At 51.5% G+C, this 18,154-nt stretch overlaps 9 protein-coding genes across 9 annotated transcripts; 3 read left to right on the plus strand and 6 right to left on the minus strand.

Annotated features, from left to right (window-relative positions):
- Positions 1-584: 584 nt before the first annotated feature.
- Positions 585-2,572, plus strand: CKM354_001121300 (uncharacterized protein; the record flags this gene model as incomplete). Its single annotated transcript, XM_044806692.1, has 3 exons — positions 585-594; positions 647-766; positions 816-2,572. The coding sequence occupies 3 exons, from the start codon at positions 585-587 to the stop codon at positions 2,570-2,572; spliced, it is 1,887 nt and encodes a 628-aa protein (XP_044662627.1).
- Positions 2,573-3,183: 611 nt separating this feature from the next.
- Positions 3,184-5,023, plus strand: CKM354_001121400 (uncharacterized protein; the record flags this gene model as incomplete). Its single annotated transcript, XM_044806693.1, has 3 exons — positions 3,184-4,236; positions 4,290-4,800; positions 4,863-5,023. The coding sequence occupies 3 exons, from the start codon at positions 3,184-3,186 to the stop codon at positions 5,021-5,023; spliced, it is 1,725 nt and encodes a 574-aa protein (XP_044662628.1).
- A 123-nt stretch (positions 5,024-5,146) lies between these two features.
- CKM354_001121500 (uncharacterized protein) lies at positions 5,147-5,980 on the minus strand (the record flags this gene model as incomplete). The annotated part of the gene is made up of 1 exon (XM_044806694.1): positions 5,147-5,980. The coding sequence occupies one exon, from the start codon at positions 5,978-5,980 to the stop codon at positions 5,147-5,149; it is 834 nt and encodes a 277-aa protein (XP_044662629.1).
- Positions 5,981-6,295: 315 nt separating this feature from the next.
- On the minus strand, positions 6,296-6,801 carry CKM354_001121600 (uncharacterized protein; the record flags this gene model as incomplete). The annotated part of the gene is made up of 2 exons (XM_044806695.1): positions 6,296-6,517; positions 6,574-6,801. 2 exons carry the CDS (start codon positions 6,799-6,801, stop codon positions 6,296-6,298), a joined length of 450 nt encoding a protein of 149 aa, XP_044662630.1.
- A 277-nt stretch (positions 6,802-7,078) lies between these two features.
- On the minus strand, positions 7,079-7,552 carry CKM354_001121700 (uncharacterized protein; the record flags this gene model as incomplete). Its single annotated transcript, XM_044806696.1, has 1 exon — positions 7,079-7,552. One exon carries the CDS (start codon positions 7,550-7,552, stop codon positions 7,079-7,081), a length of 474 nt encoding a protein of 157 aa, XP_044662631.1.
- Positions 7,553-9,790: 2,238 nt separating this feature from the next.
- On the plus strand, positions 9,791-12,288 carry CKM354_001121800 (uncharacterized protein; the record flags this gene model as incomplete). Its single annotated transcript, XM_044806697.1, has 8 exons — positions 9,791-10,124; positions 10,176-10,303; positions 10,363-10,830; positions 10,895-10,942; positions 10,995-11,060; positions 11,116-11,180; positions 11,233-11,286; positions 11,340-12,288. 8 exons carry the CDS (start codon positions 9,791-9,793, stop codon positions 12,286-12,288), a joined length of 2,112 nt encoding a protein of 703 aa, XP_044662632.1.
- A 98-nt stretch (positions 12,289-12,386) lies between these two features.
- Positions 12,387-13,977, minus strand: CKM354_001121900 (uncharacterized protein; the record flags this gene model as incomplete). The annotated part of the gene is made up of 2 exons (XM_044806698.1): positions 12,387-13,554; positions 13,607-13,977. The coding sequence occupies 2 exons, from the start codon at positions 13,975-13,977 to the stop codon at positions 12,387-12,389; spliced, it is 1,539 nt and encodes a 512-aa protein (XP_044662633.1).
- Positions 13,978-14,473: 496 nt separating this feature from the next.
- CKM354_001122000 (uncharacterized protein) lies at positions 14,474-16,585 on the minus strand (the record flags this gene model as incomplete). The annotated part of the gene is made up of 1 exon (XM_044806699.1): positions 14,474-16,585. One exon carries the CDS (start codon positions 16,583-16,585, stop codon positions 14,474-14,476), a length of 2,112 nt encoding a protein of 703 aa, XP_044662634.1.
- A 279-nt stretch (positions 16,586-16,864) lies between these two features.
- CKM354_001122100 (uncharacterized protein) lies at positions 16,865-17,709 on the minus strand (the record flags this gene model as incomplete). The annotated part of the gene is made up of 2 exons (XM_044806700.1): positions 16,865-16,930; positions 16,978-17,709. The coding sequence occupies 2 exons, from the start codon at positions 17,707-17,709 to the stop codon at positions 16,865-16,867; spliced, it is 798 nt and encodes a 265-aa protein (XP_044662635.1).
- Positions 17,710-18,154: the final 445 nt, after the last annotated feature.

An 18,154-nucleotide genomic window follows, 5' to 3' on the forward strand; every position in this document is an offset into this window, starting at 1 on the left:
ACTGGGTCATCACGGCTTTCGTGCTGCCTTCTGACATGTGTACCAGATGTCATATCGATTCGCATTACGCCTGTATCGCGCGCTCTAGAAGTTCCGCCTCCTAAGGCGTCTCCCTCAAGTCATCGCGTAGTACACCGCTTTGAGTCCCAGCATGGACACAACATGCTCTAGTCAGCTGATGGTGGTCGACCATTGGCAATGTGCATTGTGAAACCAGGAGATTATCATTCACCATGCGCTGCCACATGGAACACAGCGCCACTTTCTCGCTTCTTCTGACACGGCGTGCAGCGTTCCTCCGCGCACATTCGGGACAAGTGTGCCGAGGCGGTCAATTGACCCGAGGATACGCACGCAGGCAGGCGGGGCAGGGATCCGAACGACATACAATGCTGCAATAATGCTGCAACGCTGCGACTGTCGGGCATGTTGTAGCTAAGCAGAGTTCGCCTAGACTTTGTCAGCTATACCACCTGCTTCCGTGCTCTGCTGATCATCACCATCACCATTCTGTTGGTCGCCAGACTCAATAGCCAAGACATTCTCGCCTTCACACCTGCGCTTCGGATTCAGTAACACTATCGATGGCATTGGGTGAGCGAGATTTTGTCCCTTCTGCGGCTTCAATCACTGACAGTCATTACAGCCGCAGCAACGGCGGCAGCAGCTGCTGCTACCGCTTACCTTAATGGCAAATACCAGATAGGCCGCGATGTCAAGGCTATATTGAAAAGCAAGAATGCAGAGCGTGTATACGCACAAGCAGGCATGGCCAACGGAACCTGTGACCAAGTTGCCACGCTAACAGCCTGCAGTGAAGGACGACAAAGTTTCGCCGTGGTACGTCCTGGCGGAGACATGTGCTCGTCAGCCCAATGACCGCGCCATCTGGACTCGCGAGCGGAGCTGGACGTTCAAGGAGATGCACGATCAAATCACGCGCTACGCCCAATGGATGCTGGACCAAGGTATCAAGCCCGGCGATCTTGTTGCCATGTACTTGCACAATTCGGACCAATTCATCATGATCATGTTCGCCACACTGAGCATCGGGGCCGGACCCGCACTCATCAATTACAACCTGGAAGGCGCAGCTTTGATGCACTGTTTGTCAGTCTGCGATAGCAAGCTGTTGCTTATCGACCAAGATGCTGGATGTCAGCAACGAATTGCCGCTAGTCAGCAGGACATCGAAGTTGCAGGCACTAAAATCGTTACTCTGGATCAAGATCTCAGAAGTCAAATAGATTCACGCAAAGCCGTTGTGCCCCCAGATTCCTTGCGGAGTGGCATGAAAGGCGAGCAGCCATACGCTCTGCTCTACACGTCGGGAACCACCGGCCTGCCCAAAGGCTGCCCATTCACCATTTCTCGAACTCACCTGCTCGGAAGTCATATTGACCCTCCTTTCGGCTCGGTACGCGGTAGAGACTGCTGGTATAGCCCTATGCCTCTGTATCACGGGACCGGACTCATCACAACAACCAGTGCTCTACTCACGGGAATTGGCGTTGCCATCGCTCCGCGCTTCTCTGTGAAGAACTTTTGGCCGGACATTCATGATAGCGAGGCGACGATGTTCATATACGTGGGCGAGACCGCACGATACCTTCTAGCAGCACCTACGCATCCGCTCGAAAGATCTCACAAGCTTCGGTTAGCCTACGGCAACGGCCTCCGCCCCGATGTCTGGTCCAGACTTCAGTCGCGATTCAACATCCCCGAGATAGCCGAATTCTTCAACTCTTCCGAGGGCATGTTGAGTACAGTCGTCTGGTCTCGCAACAACCACTACAACAACTGCGTCGGACATCATGGACTAGTTCTCAGAGCACTCTATCAGAATGTCTACATTCCTGTTCGCATCGATCCTGACACAGGCGACATCTTTCGTGATCCCAAGACCGGCTTCGCACAGCGGACACCTTACGAGGAGGGTGGCGAAATCCTTGTGGCTGTTCCAAACAAGGAAGCTTTTGGAGGATATTGGAGGAACCCCGAAGCGACCAACAAACGATTTGCCACTGACGTGTTCCAGAAGGGAGACTTGTACTACCGCTCTGGCGATGCTTTGCGCCGCAGTTCCGAGGGACACTGGTATTTCCTCGATCGGCTCGGTGATACATTTCGCTGGAAATCTGAAAACGTTTCGACAGCCGAAGTAGCCGAAGTGCTCGGACGCTATCCTGGCATTGACGAAGCGAACGTGTACGGAGTCTCAATACCTGGCTACGAAGGTCGGGCAGGCTGTGCAGCACTGCAACTGACGAACCGCTCAGACGCACTGTCTGAGTCCTGGCGCAGAGAAGTCCTGGCGCATTGCAGGAAAGCTCTTCCTCGATATGCTGTTCCGGTTTTCCTCCGAGTGCAGCAGAAGAGCAGCCACATTCACAACCATAAGCAGAATAAGGTGGGGTTGAGACAGGAAGGTGTTGATCCGGATCTTCTGGGAATACACGAGAAAGAAGGGAGCGAGGACACATTTCTGTGGGTGAAGCCGGGAGGTGATGTGTACGTTGAATATCGGAGAAGTGATTGGGATGATATCAAGGCGGAGAGAGCGAAGTTGTAGAGTGCTGAGATTTTCCGAATGCTGACGCTCCCAGACGACGATAGAACAAGATAATGTGGCATGTGGCCTGAACATTACAGCTACGGAACGCCTGAGAAGCTTACAGCCAGCCAAGATGTTCCAAGATACTTCAGTGCTTCCTCCGCTAGGGTTTCTCCGTCTTTCATCCCGGCTGCGTCGAAGATCGATTTTAAAGTCATAGCTTTTGCGGAACTACAGGCCTGCAAATGTTTTCAGGTGACATGCAGGAATACACGCATGGCGCCGTTGATCGTTCAATGGGGCCCAGTATTGCCCTACATGGTTGCTGACAGCCGGATTGGCTAGGATAAACTGTAATCCTTCCAGAATTCTACCAGCGACTGCCAAGAGCAGCGTTACACATCATGCAGCGACGACTTGGTGCCATGAAGTGGCATGCACTTGACACAGGCATCCATGTTCAGCTGCTTCAGCTTTGCACTACCTTCCTTTGGGGCTGAGAATCCTGCTGAGAATACGACGCTCTCTGCCGATCCCTTTGAGCAGGCTGACATATATCATCAGCCTCCTTTAACCTCTTGTCCTCTAATCATGTAGTTGTCTCTGAGCACGATTTTCCGACCGCCAACATGACTACTTTGCAAAGCGCTGGCATTCTGCTAGTGGCAGTCGCCGCTACCTGCTATTTCCTCCGCCGCCTTTGCCTCCCGAAACCAATTCCCGGCATTCCTTACAACCCAGCGTCAGCTAATCGTATTCTCGGCGACGTTCCCGATGCTCTTGCCTGGAAAGAAAAGACCGGCTCTCTATACAACATCCTCCACGAACGAGCGAAAGAACTCGACAGCCCCATTTTTCAAATCTTTCTGCAACCTCTTGGGCGTCCATGGGTCGTCGTCGTTGATCCATATGAAGCTCAGGCGATCCGGACTTATCGAATGCAAGATTTCGATCGTTCTCGGTTCTTCGAGCAAATCTTTAAAGTCATGTTGCCCGAGTTTCACGGGCATATGCCAACGGGCGAGGAGTGGAAATCGCATCGGAGACTGTTGAGTGATACGATGAGTCCAAGGTTCTTGCAAGATGTCGCTGCGCCGAAGATGTGGGATTCTGCCATGCGGTTGATTGAGCTGTGGAAGTTGAAGGCGAAGCTGGCAGATGGGAGGAGTTGGAGTGCGAGTACGGACGTGTATAAAGGGGCGTTGGATATCGTTTGGGCAGCGACTTTCGGCGAAGAGATGGGCTCTGCGAAGGCGCAGATTGCGCATTTATCCAAGTACGAAAAGCTTGATGGCGGTGAGGGACCTGCTGTCACGTTTCCAACTGCAAAGGATCCAGAAGATTTTACGTGCATTTTGGATCTTGGAGAGGGTATGGAGTATCCGATCAACTCGATGTGGCCGAAGATGGCGCACTGGTTGGTCTTGAATTTCTTTCCTATCCAGCGCAAAGCACGGAGCCGAAAGGACAAGATGATTACGAAGCAGCTTCAGGACGCTCATGCCAAATTTTCGAAGTTGGCGGAAGCAGGTGATCTCGAGTCGAACAAGCACTTTCGTAGTGCGTTGGATCTGGTGGTGGCGAGGGAAGTGCAGATGGCGAACAAAGAGGGCCGTGCATTCGACCCTACAAGCAGAGTGCTGAACGACGAGTTGTTCGCATTCATGATTGCTGGCCACGATGTGAGTTTCGCAGTGATACTCTGCAGGAGAAATATGCTAACGAACACTCACAGACTTCTTCGACCTTCATCTTATGGGGACTGAAATTCCTCACGGACAACCAGGAAGTACAACGCAAGCTCCAAGCCGCTCTGCGTGAGGCTTTTCCCGAGCATGATAACGATGACAGTGTACCATCGGTGGGAGACATCAACAGAGCTTCATTGCCTTACCTGGAAGCCATCATGGAAGAGATCGGACGTTGCGGCCACACAGCTCCTGCGACATTCAGGCTTACCAAGAATGACACTCAGATCCTCGGTCATCACGTACCAAAGGGTATAGACGTTGTCTTCCCGGTCCAAGGTACTGGTTATGTCTCTCCACTCGTCGGAAAGCTCGAAGACGATCAACGTGAGAAGGCCTCTCTAGCACAGAAGCAGAAATGGGGAATGTGGGACACAAAGGGTATAGAGCGATTCGATCCTGAACGATGGTTGAAGAAAGATGCGCAAGGTCATCTCTATTGTGACCGAGATGCCGGTCCGGCAAATGCATTCGGGAGTGGTCCAAGAGCTTGCTTTGGTAAGATCAACGTTGTAGTCGAGGAAATCCGGACATTTTGCTAATACTCATTTGTGTTCTAGGCAAGAAGTGGGCATTGATGGAGATCAAAATCATCTTGACATTGGTTTTCTGGCACTTCGAGTTGCTGCCCACTCCTCCCGAGCTGTCGAGCCACAGAGCATCGGATGGTATCACCCACAGGCCGATACAGAATTACATAAGGTTGAAGGAGATCAGATAATTGGTGCGCGGTGTGACTTCTGTGTCTGGGTCAATCGCTGCAATACCGTATGATGTGGTCTGAAGCAACCAGTACCCGCCTCTTTCGGGAGTGATTTCGTATGGCTCGGGTAGATTTCCACGATCACCTTTTCCGTGCTACCCACGTCACCATCTCTGAATCTACGAGACTTCTCCTGTTTAGCTGCAGGCATTCTTCGTAAGCAGCATCCGCAAGCTGCTCAAACTGCGCTGCGTGCTCACTGCTCGAGTTATTGATCCGAAGTTCTCTACTTCCCAAATAACCGCTGTCCTGCTTCAGCATGATGGCCTCTTTTGCGGTCCACTTCCGATCATACTCGATGAGTTCGATCTCAGGACCGTCTAAGAATGTGTGAAGCTCTTTGATCCATTTTGTTTGGGCTCCGAAGGCGCTTACTGCCTTCACTAATGCATTCATTCTTGGAGCGATAGTCTCTGGTGAATCTTCTGCATCAACGACGACCAGCCTGCTCGAGCTCAAATCAAACTCTTGCCATTGAAGATATCCTCCAGGCTTGAGTAGCTTGACCAGAGCCGTGATCAGTTTCGTAGGGTCTCCAGACTGCACCACGCAGATGAAGTGTCTGATGTTTACGACATCAAAGCGGCCAACAAGTTGCTCAGTGAGTGGGGCAAAGATATCCAGCTCGCTGAATGTTACGTTACTTGGCCACCATCCGCGAGGTGGACATTGTGCGAGACTGATGTCTGATGACTCAATCTTTGCTCCAGTAGGGAGCTGCTTTGCGAGTTCGACGGACCAGATTCCATTGCCGCATCCGATGTCTGCGATGATTGTGTTGTCCGAGATGGGGATTGAAGGGTGTAGATGGTAGCCTAGAGACGCGATCCATGCCTGATGTTGTAGGTGTAATCGAGAAGAGGCTAGGAAGTCTCGACTCAGTGGGTAGCTGTCGTTCTTGTTGTCTTTATCCATAATGGGTTGAACAGGTTGAGTTGATGCGAGTGTTAGAGCTCACTTAACATTTTATTTTGACAATGTGCTCAGCGGAAGTCTTCTGTGAAGATCGCCAGTCTCTGCGTTTTCCCAATCCGTTTGAGCTTCTTGACTTGTGGCGCGCTAACTGAGTCAGTTGCTCGAACACCTACACACCGCCTGGCTCTGGTGCAATTATTATCATCTGAAAGACTGTAACCTTGACGATGGAATTGAGCGAATGAGTTTTACCCACGTATCGTCGAACAAAATTCCCAAAAAGAATATTTTAAGAGTACACTGCAGCAGGTCGTTTCATTCGAGATACTTTCCTTCTTCCAGTTTACCTAGCAACTCCTTCGCAGCAAGACTAGCCACAAATTCCACAACTTTCACAATCTTCTCCCCAGCTTCATCGAACGTGAGGAACCACACATACTCATTCTTGTATGGGCCTACTGGAGTCAGAGCCTTGACCGAAGACCGGGCCACTGCTCTTCTTTCCTCGGGAACGCCGACATAATCCTCGAGCGTCATCTGTTCTGCAGATTAGCGCGTAGTCCTCGGCGGTCAGCTCGTCTGGGCTACCATACAGTAGCCTCTGTGATCAAAGACGCTATCTTGGCAACGTTGCTCGCGAAAGAAGCATTGGTCTGGGGTTCCCAGCCCACAGAAGAGGGCAGAATGATGTGGGAGCATTCAGGAGCACGCAGTGCCAAGTTTAGCTTCAGACCATCCGCCCAATTGCCTGTCCAAGTTTGCAAGAAGGCTTCGGTCGTTGCACGCATGCGCTGTGCGATTGCTTGGTTGGTATTGGCCATAATGTTACGAGAACTCGTCGTGCAGGCAGAGCGTATGGAAATCTCACAAGAAGTGGTTGCGAGGGGCAAGATATAGATGTCTCACCATATCAAGGATTAGGCATGTTGCCCACGAAACGTCCGTTAAATCCGATGAGTGAACAGTAAGTAAGCTTTAAACCCAGCTCCATGTCAAGGGGGAAATGGAGCAATTTGTAATCGTCGCTATGCATAACTATGCACTTGAGGTCTATCTTACAATTCTCTCTTCATTACAGTCCGCCATCATGTACCATATCTACTTCAAGAAAGATGGTGCCAATTTGTGATCCATAATCTTTCGTAACATCTTCTTCTGCTTTGCTTCTTTGTCGTCGGCCCAGCGATTTCCTCCATCCTGGCTCATTCGATGCATGTCATACGAGCCTCTTGATCGACTTCGGCTCCGGCTTGAACTTGGTGTGGCAGAGGCGGAAAGGTTTCGGTCATGGTCGTATGCGCTCAATTCCGCAGGCTCCGTATTGGTGTTGTTGGCATATGTAAGGGAACGCCCGTTGACGCCGCCTTCGTTAGAGGATGTGGAATTGCGAGGAGTTGACCCGTGTAGCTCTTTCTCGTCGACGCTCAGAGAGTTCCTCGACGACTGGTCTGGGAATGATTGGGCTTCAGACATTGTCAGGTCCCGATCTGATATGCTGTTGTTGTCTTGCTGCTGTGGGTGAATTGGCTGTGAAAGCTCTGGAACATGCAATGAATTTTGTGTGTTGCTCATGGTGTTGGTAGATTGATGAATGTTTCTCGAGGTTCGATGCTTCGGTGTCTTTCGAGTTGTTCGAAATTATGGTTGTCTGGTACTGCTAATGTTGGATCGACTGGGGGGTCAAGAGAACTATATATCTTCCTGCTCAAATGTTGACGTACTCGCCTTTGGGTCAAGCCTTGGTGGAGAGAACACCGCCACCGCATTGCATGGCCATCGACCTCATCTCAACGGGACGACGTGCTGCACAGCACATGGAAACTAACGCCCAAGCCCTGGCGAAGTCTTGTTCGTTTCGTTTGCGTCACATGAATGTGGTTCATAGTGGTAAATTGAGCCCTACCAAGAAAAGTTGCCACCTTGGCAGACCCTGAAACGTGGTGAACGACATCATGTTCGCTTGGCTCCGCGGATGAGCCACGTGTGTTGAGTATCTCTCGGCGGTATTATGCATTCTGTGCACTGAAGAGCGTTCTTGCAGGCGCCGTTCACCTACCTTGGGGAGCGGATGCTCGGATAACAACTTCGAATACATGTCATCCTGGCTTGGCAAGAGAGAAGGCGCGAAGCTCTTTGCATTCCGGTTTACCTTACTCGAATGTGACAGTACAGATGCGGACGGCCGGTATGAGATTTCAATTGCGGTGAGAAGTTGTTCAGCCCTGGGCATGTGAACGGCAGAAGGGCCATTCGAGGGTAGGGCAATCGCTGGACCACAGCACTGGGCGGTATATGAATTTCTCCTTCACCTGTCAGGCAGGCGAGGCGTCCTCGTCCAGTGCGCGTCGCCCTGGTCAGTTTCCCACATGGTCGGTCTCGACGGGCAATCTTCAGGATGATTGCAAGTGGGATTCGATCTATGTTGATGGAAGAAGATTGACTGTCTTTGAGAAAGAGGTGAAGTTCGCCAGCTGATGTCATCGATTGATCACGTGTTCCTCCCTCTCCTAAGCTCCAACTAAACGACGCACAACCGGAACATGATTGCTTCCAACAACGCTTCTTCCCGTCTGTTCTGCGACCGTTGCGACTGCTACCGCATCCAGACGAGCTCGTTTGGGCAGCTGGAGCTCACCTCCTGATCCGCGTCCGAGAGGCGTGCGGAGAGATGTTTCTGCTTCTCCTCTTCTGAGACTGTCCTCGGATGTTTCGAGGCTGCACGGCGTGCAAATCATCACAACGCTAGGGCACGTGCTGTCTTGTGGTACGCCAAAGATCTATCACTCCCGCGGATGGCCATGCAGCGCTCGCTCTCAAAGTGAACACGTGCAGAGCATGGGTGATGGCCTTCGAGAATGATGTTGTTGGAGTGACAACAAGCTTCAGTATGCACCTGTGAATGCCCGTCACCATTGCCTCGATCAATTTGAAGCTGGGACATTCAAAGTAGGTCGGGTAAGCTCTCTGGAGGTCGGATCGAGCGGTAAAGGTGGAAGTGGGAGCCGTTCTTTCAGCTCACCATGCACAAGGTTACAGATCTACAATGTCACTGCGTGCCGATCGAATCAGAGAAGCCCAGGTTGTGCATGGCGCGTGAAGTCAACCTGCCAATATAGGCCGCGGAAGGCCACCGGCATGAAGCTTGAGACGCTTAAGAGCGTGGTTGTTGCGCCACCTGCCAAGAGCAGCGTCTGTTCGACAATGAACGGGCGATGCTTCCTGTGCAAGCTGGAATGCGATTCGTTGCCAGCTACCTCACAAGGTTCCCCGCCAGGAGAGCTACATGCACTGCAGCTTGTCGGCCTCATGTCAGCAAGACAGCGAGCCATATTGAGCCAATGACGGGGATACCACATGCCACATAGCCTGTTAGCTACCAAGACGCTTCGATTACTGCAACATATACCAGCAGCGGGGTACAATCTATTCGCCGGTCGAGATGTATCCAGATACGACCTACGAACACAGTCACTGGTCGCTACCTGCCACATATGTGACGCGTAGCCCTGTCCAACCTACACTCTTAAGGTTCAGCGCTTCCAGCTGGGGAGCGTTGTCAAATATCGTTGTCAGAGTAGGGCACAGCTGGAATTGAGTGTGTACTCTATTCAGACTTCAGATCTACACAAAGCCGCCATCTGCGCCATCGCACAAATATCAACATTGACTGGTTTCAACAGAGCCTTGCAGGCCTCGGACACATACCGCAGCGACTTCCCCGACCATTTATCGTCCAAGGCGCACGGCGAGCCATATTGAGCACTCATTGCATAACACATCGAAAACACAACTGGAAGACGTCTGCCCAGCATGTCCGCACTCAAGAGGTTGATGGGCAAGGCGTCGAACGATGTGCGGACCGATCACAATTGGAACCGCATTGCTCAGGTTGGCAAGACTGGCGCACGAGCCTTACCATCAGGTTCATTGCAATACGTCCTGAACAAAGCTCCGATCGTCTCTTGGCTGCCCAGGTACAACTGGCGATGGCTGGTCAACGACCTGATTGCTGGAATTACCGTGGGTTTGATGCTCATTCCTCAGAGTCTTTCCTACGCCAAACTCGCCAAGATCCCGGTTGAAAATGGGCTTGCGGCGTCATGGTTTCCAGGAGTACTGTACGCCATTATGGGCACCACCAAAGGTTTGTATCAGCAAAACACAGCAACCTCGACGCTGTCGCTAATTCTCTCAGATCTAAGCACTGGTCCTACCTCGCTCATTGGTCTTCTTACATCGGAGCAGGTCGATCATTTCGCCCCCGAGGACGGAGACTCATCCGTCACTCCTGCACAAGTCGCCTCTGCCATGGCCTTATGGATGGTATCGTTTTCCCTCGCTCCTCGTATGCGCACGACGTTTACTGACCACTTGCCTCGCAGGGAGTGTTCGGTATGATTCTTGGATTCCTCAACCTCGGCTTCCTGCTGGACTTCATATCGCTGCCGGTCCTCTCTGGCTTCATTTCAGCCGTAGCTATGACCATCATACTCTCCCAGATACCCTCCCTGCTCGGCGAAGCAAAGGGTACTGCAGACGACACTGCAGGGAAGATTCACGACGTCTTTGCTAAGCTTCCGACCGCCAACGGCTACGCCTGTGCGATTGGCTTCACCGGGCTTCTCTTCCTCACTGTCATTGAGAAGTGCGGCAAGCGTTGGTCAGACAAGAACAAGTTCGTATGGTTCATGACAATCACTCGGGCATTCACCTGCTTGGTGCTATACACCGGCATCAGCTACGCCGTCAACAAGAAGTATGACGACAATGACGACTATCTCTTCAATGTCGCTCAGGTCTCAGCCTCGGGAATACCAAAGCCTGAGCTGCCTCCTAGCAGCTTGATTACTGTGAGTCTGCCCTCAAGATTGGCGCCCACCGGAAATGTTTCAGCAAAGGCTAACATCAGCGCAGGCTCTTCCTGGACGTAGCATCGCCGTATTCATCGGAGCTGCGATAGAGGTGCGATCATTACTGTTAAGCGTGATCATTGCTTTACTGACACACATTGCAGAGTACTGCCATCGCTCGAGGCTTCGCCGTGAGGAACAACTACAGCTGCGACCAGACCCAAGAGCTAGTAAGGACTGAGCCCAGCTTCCCGCGTTCAACGCTGTATCGCTGATTCTTTTCAGGTGTATTTTGGAATCGTCAACTTCGCAAACTCGTGGTTTCACGCTATGGGAGTTGGTGGAGCTATGTACGAACGACATGAATTTTCACTGCTTTGATATTATGCTGATATTTACAAGGTCACGCACAGCAGTAAACTCCGCTTGCAAGGTCAAGTCTCCTCTGTCGGGCATGTGAGTGCAAGAGGCATCCTGCTGCGTGCCTATTTGACACTAATGCTCCACAGCTTCACCACCGCCGTGGTCTTGATCACGCTCTACTTTATCTCAGGGGCACTCTACTGGGTTCCCAGCTCCACTCTGGCAGCTATCATCATTTGCGCTGTCTGGCCTCTCATCAGCTCACCGAAAGTGTTCTATACCTACTGGAAGACTTCTTTGGCCGACTTCATTGCCTCAATGATTGCTCTCTGGGTCTGTCTGTTCGAAAGCACTGAAATCGGAATTGCCGCAGCAGTAGGCTTCAACATCGTGTACATTCTTCTTCGCCAAGTCTTCACGCGCGTCACTCACGCCAGTGATGATTCTCCTCTGGAACTGCAACATCAGCTCGTCCCTGGCAACTCTGCAGCTGGTACAGACGGCATACCCGAAGGCATCAGAGTATTCCGCTTCAATGAGTCTTTCTTTTTCGCGAATGCTTACCGCGTGGCCAACTCGATGACTGATGCTATCAAGACTTATCATTCTCCGCATCACAGCTCATCTTTTGGCTCTGAAGCCGACAGAAACTGGTCCGTGGCAGGCGAGAAGCGCATCGCACGACTTCGCCGCCGCGCTGGCATCACAAATCCTTCCGAACTGCCCCCGGTGCAAGCTGTCATTCTCGACTTCACGAAATGCAACCATATCGACGCTACAGCTGTCACACAACTCAAAACTTTCCTCAAAGAGCTTTCAAAGTATGGCGGACCTAGCACGCAATGCAGATTCGTCGGCATGACAAAGTATGTGCGCGAGAGATTCGAAAGAGCGGGATTCCTCATCTTGGATGAAGAGGGTGGTGTCTCCCCAGCGCAAGCAACTGCTGCTGGAGAGGGTGCTGTTGCCGTGCGAGTCTATCCCTCTGTGGCACAAGCTATTGCAGTCAGGCCAGAATCACCAGATGTCATCGACTTTGATGAGAAAGAGAAGATGGACGTTGATGTCGAGGAAGTTGAGAACAGGTCAAGGTAGTTCGCAGGCACGACTTGAATGTTCATACGAAGCTATGAATCAACTTGACACTCTTTTGACATGATTGGTAGTCATCGGTATCAGTGTTTTATTCATCACTACTGCTGGCTCCTTCGTCTAAACATCACTTCTTTCTCCCTATCAGGCAGGATATTCCAGTCTATGGCTGCACTCTCCGGCCTGCTTTCGCCATCTTTCCAGCAGAACTCGTAGTTCTGAAGCAGATAAGCTAACATGAGCTTGATTTCATTGCTCGCAAAGAAGCGACCTGGACAAGCATGACCACCAGCACCCCAGTTCTGGTATTCCTGCGTCGCAGTCACAAACTGGTACTTAGTCTCATTCGTAGATGCGGCTCCGTTTCCAGTATCCGCACTTGCGGTGCGCAGCTTGTGGAATCTAAAGCCATCAAAGACATCCGGAGAAGGATAAATCTCAGGATCTCGATTGACAGCATCCGATGTGAAAGCCACATGTGAGCCACGAGGTAAGACGAGGCCGTCATGCAGAGCGAAGTCTTGCATCACTTTTCGCTTGCAGGTGATTGGCGTTGATGGATTCATGCGCTGGCTTTCTTTCATGAAGCTGTCCATCTTTCGCATTTTGGTCAAGGCTTGTTTCGTCCAACCTTGCTCTTCAGTGAGCACAGTGTTGACTTCTTCTCGTAGGATTTTGATGTACTCTGGATGTTCGATCAGGTCGAATAGATCATTCGTGACGCTCATGGTAGTGTTGTGTATGGCGGCCATGGTGAGACGAAGCTGGCTCTTCACGACTTCGTCTGCTGACTCGCCGCTGATGGAATGGCTGTCGAGTAGCCATTGGATGCCGTCGTCTGGTTTCTTCCAATCAAGGTTATTCTTCAGGCGCAGTCTCTCCTCGCATATGGGTTTGATCAAGGCTTCCGCTTCTCGTCGTCGCTTCAAGATCCCTTTCACGGCGGGCTCGGTGAAGGACGCTAGCCGCATCGACCATGGCCACTTATTGCCACTTCGAAGAGTTCGTGCTGCACCGAAAGCGTGAGTTGAGAATTCCATGCTCAATCTGATCCAGTCCTCGTCTCTGCATAACTCTTGCCCAACCAGGACACGACCTGAGATCAATGCGACTATCCTGGCAAAGATGTGATATGGCTTGATCGTTTGCCATTCGTTGCTCACAGGCATGTATTTCTCAAAGCCGTAGACGCACTCTTCGTTCATTGCTTGGACAAAGTTTCCTAGATTCCTTGTCATGTCTACGCGGACGACTTTTGTGCCAGAATCACTGGTCTCTCTTGTTAGTGAGTAACGAAATTGGGGCAGCACACAAGACTTACGTTCGCTGAGGTACACCAGTATACTTCATTAGCAGTAACTCTTCCATCTCATCTGGAAGGCTAACAGCGCTCTGTGGAGCATTCTTGATTTCGATCATATACTTGAATGGAAGAATAATTCGTTCGCCCCCTGCGCTTGTCTTCACCCTATACGGTAGTGACTTCTGTATGAACCTCTTATAGCCTGCATAATGCAGTTGTCGAGTCGATCTGACATAGTTCTCGTACGTATCTGGTCGGTCCTCAAAGGTGTGAAGAGGTATACGACTCCGGAGCTGACTTGTTCTCTGCTTGGGTAGAAGGACATAAATGATGAGGTAGTACAAGAGTAGGGCTGTCGTTCCAGCCAGAACGAACAGCAAATCGAACATGGTCAAACGCTGTAACACAGACCCGTGCCGCATCATCACGGACATGCAATCCTTCATCAGCAATAATCTCCTACTGTGAGCAATGATGTGCTAGTAGGTAGGTCCCACTCAGACGTGTCCGGCTGTGATTGGTCACAGAACATAGCTATCATTGCAACAGAAGATCGAGCACACTTGATGCAGAAAATTGCATTGTCGTCGTTCACTTGTAGACGCGGCATTGTGTGTCTGACATGCTGCGTAGGGATCAGCTGCGCTTTTGCTCAAGACGCTTCCTAGTATCAATGCTTGGTCTGACGGATATTGGCAACGCAGTTTCGGATGGGACATACAACAGGACGATGGGATCCATCGGGCTCGACTGACGGAACAGTATCGTTTTACTCTACAAGACTCCCCTTAGATTAAAGCATCTCGACTGGTTTCTTACATTTTCAACATATGCTGAGAGAAAAACAGGCTTGAATTCAAGGCAGTTTGCTCCACTCCTGGAGATTCAGGCATTCCTGGCGAGGAATCTGTCTAACACTTCAGCCTCGAAATCCCGTCTGCTGGTGGTAGAACACCCATTCACAAGGAGTCGCTCTACTCCCAAGCAACTGTCGTTTTCTTCACCTGTTTGCTTTCGACCTCTGGAGCTTCTCAGCCTGGGCGGAGGAACAGACGTCGAGGCCGGAGATGAGCCGTGAAGTTCGTTGATAGACCGGGGCTGCCTGTTAGCGTCGTCAACAGCGTACCTGTCGCCAGTCTGCGCCTCAGTGTATACGATCAGTGGTGGTGGATCCGCAATTGATACGTGTTTTTCCCCTTCCACTGTGATACTCCGAGGAATTTTCGAACTAGGATTCGTCGAGGGTTTTGGAGGCCGAAGAGACTCATTGAACCTGTCCAGTTTCACGCGGCACTCGCAGAACTCCTCATGTGGACCTTGAATGTCTGATTTGGGTCCCTGAAGAGCCGACTTAGGCATATGGGTGGAAGTCATTGCGTCGTCATCTAAGCTGGCTGGACCCTTCGATTCAATCCCGAGTGCAGCAAGTTGCGCTCGTAAGTGCTCGACTGAAAGCTCCTCATCGTCAATGCATGATTTTGGAAGGCTTTCTTGGTTTGTGCTGTGTCGTGTAAAGTTGTCCGACAATGACTGTTCAGGTACACCCTGAGAGGAAGCTGCTTCAGCGTCACTCATCTGTGCGAGGCATCCGCTGGCTTTTCCGGCCCATACTGCACCATTAAGAATAGCGTGGCGCTCTCTCGTAACAGCCTGACACGTCTGAGCAGCAGCATTCGTCTCCTTTGGTCTTTCGCGATGGAGCTCCCATTTCCTGGTCGCCAATTCCTTCTCTACCATGGATAGACTCTGCTTCTCCGCGCATCTGGCCAACACGCTCTTCTCGCTGGCGTCCTTCGTCCATGTCAAGCTGTGGACAGCATCTGATTCGCTCAGCACATAGTCAATGTACCTCAGCACGTCGAAGCTGAGACACTCCACCTCCCGAGGGCAGAGCGGATGCACCAGCTTGACTGCTTTGATGCCTTCGAAGCCGAGCACTGCGATGTCAATAAATTGGTGGGGCTGGAAGAGCTCATTCGTGCTGTGTCCAATTTGTGCCGTAGTACATGGATCCGCATCGGAACCCAGAGTCTTTGCTGAAGTGAAGCAATGTTCGACGAAAGCATCATAATCGTCTAGTCCGATGTGACTCTGAAGACGGGGTCCAGAAAGGGTAGTCGGAGCGTGATGAGTATTGAGGGATGCTGGACGAAGAGTACGAGGATGAGATCGTTCGACTGGCGTTGTGGAGCCGTTGGCTGATGTCGACACAGCTTGGGAAGGGGTGTCAAGGTCAACGTTGAAGCTTGCTGGCTCGCCAGTACGGCAATTTGTACAGTTTGGCACACTGTTCGTATGCAAAAGCGTTTGTAGTAGCTTCGCATGCTCGCCATTTCGTACTTCTCCGACCTCGGGCTGGCAGATAGGAGCTGGTGGTGCTGAGGCCTGCTCTGAGGCCGTCTGGACCATTGTCGCTTTCCCATCAGAGCTTTCAGGTATTGGCCTAGCCGCTCCTATGATGGGTGTTTGTGAAGCAGGATGATCTTGACGAACAGGTAGCGGGTGTGCTAGACCATCCCCGTATACCTTCGATTCGAGGAGCGACGTGGTATACTCCTTTGCAAACCTCAGGTCGCTAGCGAGGGAGTTCTCGGTGCCGCTCGAGAGGCCGCAAGTATCGAGATCGTGGGCTTTACGCTGCAAGAATGCAGCTAGCTGGCCCATGCTCTGAGCAGCAGTAGTTGTGGAAAGTGTTGTGCTCTGCCCAGGTCGGGTAAGAAAGTTTACAGATTTCTCGACCACTAGACTGAAGGCATAAGAGTACAGTCTATTCGATAGGTGTTTCATCGTCTTGAAGATGGGCAGGTCGATCATGAGATTTCCGGTGCAATAGCCTTTGTAGACGAAAGCTGAGAGGTCCTCGAAAAGCTCAGCGACCTCTGAGGCACTGGCATGATCGAGTTGCCAGTCGGATTCGTTTGGGGCCGTGGTGTCGTCCAAGTGACTGTTCACAAGCTTTTGCCTGGCCATCGTCCAAGGAGGCTGGATAGAGGACATAGTTGCTGGATCGCTGCCAACTCGATTCGATGTGAGAGACTTATTCTGCAACAGCTCGCGATTTACATGTCGGCCATATGCAGGCCTATGCTTTAGTGAATGCGACTTCTGACCGAGCAAACAGCGATTGGGACATTGTTTGTATTACTGAGCGACAAGTATGTGAACGTGCGGGCCATACGTACAACTCTCTGTGTGCGAGCCGGATAATGTGTTTGGTAGCGCAATTTCTGGGTATCATCAACAAATTCATCGTGTGCGGCATCTGGGTTTGGTCCATCAGTAGATCCAAGGAATGAACTTGTGAGGCGTCCTCCGCTCGTATGCCTTGAACTTATCGCCATACTGCAGAACATTAGCATAAACAGTGCCCAACTATTGCAATCACGCACCTTCTCCTCTATGTACTTCTGGTGACCGGGAATTGTCGCCATCACGAATTGAGCAGTGAAAACCGCAGCCACGGTTCCAGCCCACACCCATCCTCCACCAGCAAGAGCGTAGCCTGTTCGCCAAAGTGTATATCCAAAGTAGTTGATATGTCTGCTCAAGCCCCACAGCCCGCCGCCATACACTTCTCCCTTGTTCTTCGGGTCCTTCTTCCATGCATGTCTCTGCTCCTCGCTCAACCATTCTATCCCAAGGCCTAAGACGTATAGTGCAGTCCCGACCTGCAAAGGCGTCTGGGGGAAGTGCTCTCCATTCGTGCTTGCGCTCGTTTGCGCGCTTACGAAGAACAGAGTGTTCAAGCTATTCATGGCCGCGTTGAACACGCCCACCATGACTCCCAGCGCTGGTGTCATGCGCTCTCTCCGAATCACAGTGAGCCAATAGTTCTGTTTTACCATGCTTCCTACAGACATGCCAAAGAGAATGGTACGATAGGGCGAGAGACCGAGGTGGCTCATGAAGGACGGCGTGCTCAGAGGAGGGCCTGGAGGTAGAGGTATGCCTCCGAGACGGCGGATGAGTGAATACCCATAGCCATGAGCTAGGATTTGATACTGGAGATACGGCTCTATAAGGCGGGAGAGGAAGAAGGCGAGAGATCCGACTTGGTCGTCTGTGTAGTCGCCTCGTTGTATGTCGGCCGCTGGTGGTTTGTCTGACGCGTTTGGGGGCATAATTTCTGCTGTTGCTGCAGTTACTACTAATGTCAGGACACAGAGAAGAGGCTGCACGCGATCTCACGCGCGCTGCTGCTGTCGTCGATCATCACAGCTTTGAGCTCGGTTGTGATGACGATGCCGACTTGGCTTTTTGTTTCTTTCTGCCACTTCCATCCTTGGGAGATCGACTGCCATCGCGCCGGCTTTAGGCCCATCCTATGATCATCAGAAGTACGTGAAGATGGAGAATGCCGTCGAATACTTTTTGAGAGATGTGGAAGTGATGTGGTGTGGGACGATGACGGAATGGCCGGATCTTCGTGGAGAAGCACCGAACTTCTGGTCGAGATTCTGCTCCGGACTACATTCCTCACGCCCACGCAGCGTCACGTTACCTTATCTCTGAATCACATTATGTTCACTGCAACAAGAAATCAAGCCAGCTCAGTATTGACTCCCG

This window comes from Cercospora kikuchii, assembly GCF_019650295.1.
Source record: "Cercospora kikuchii DNA, contig_00007, whole genome shotgun sequence".
NCBI lineage: Eukaryota > Fungi > Ascomycota > Dothideomycetes > Mycosphaerellales > Mycosphaerellaceae > Cercospora > Cercospora kikuchii.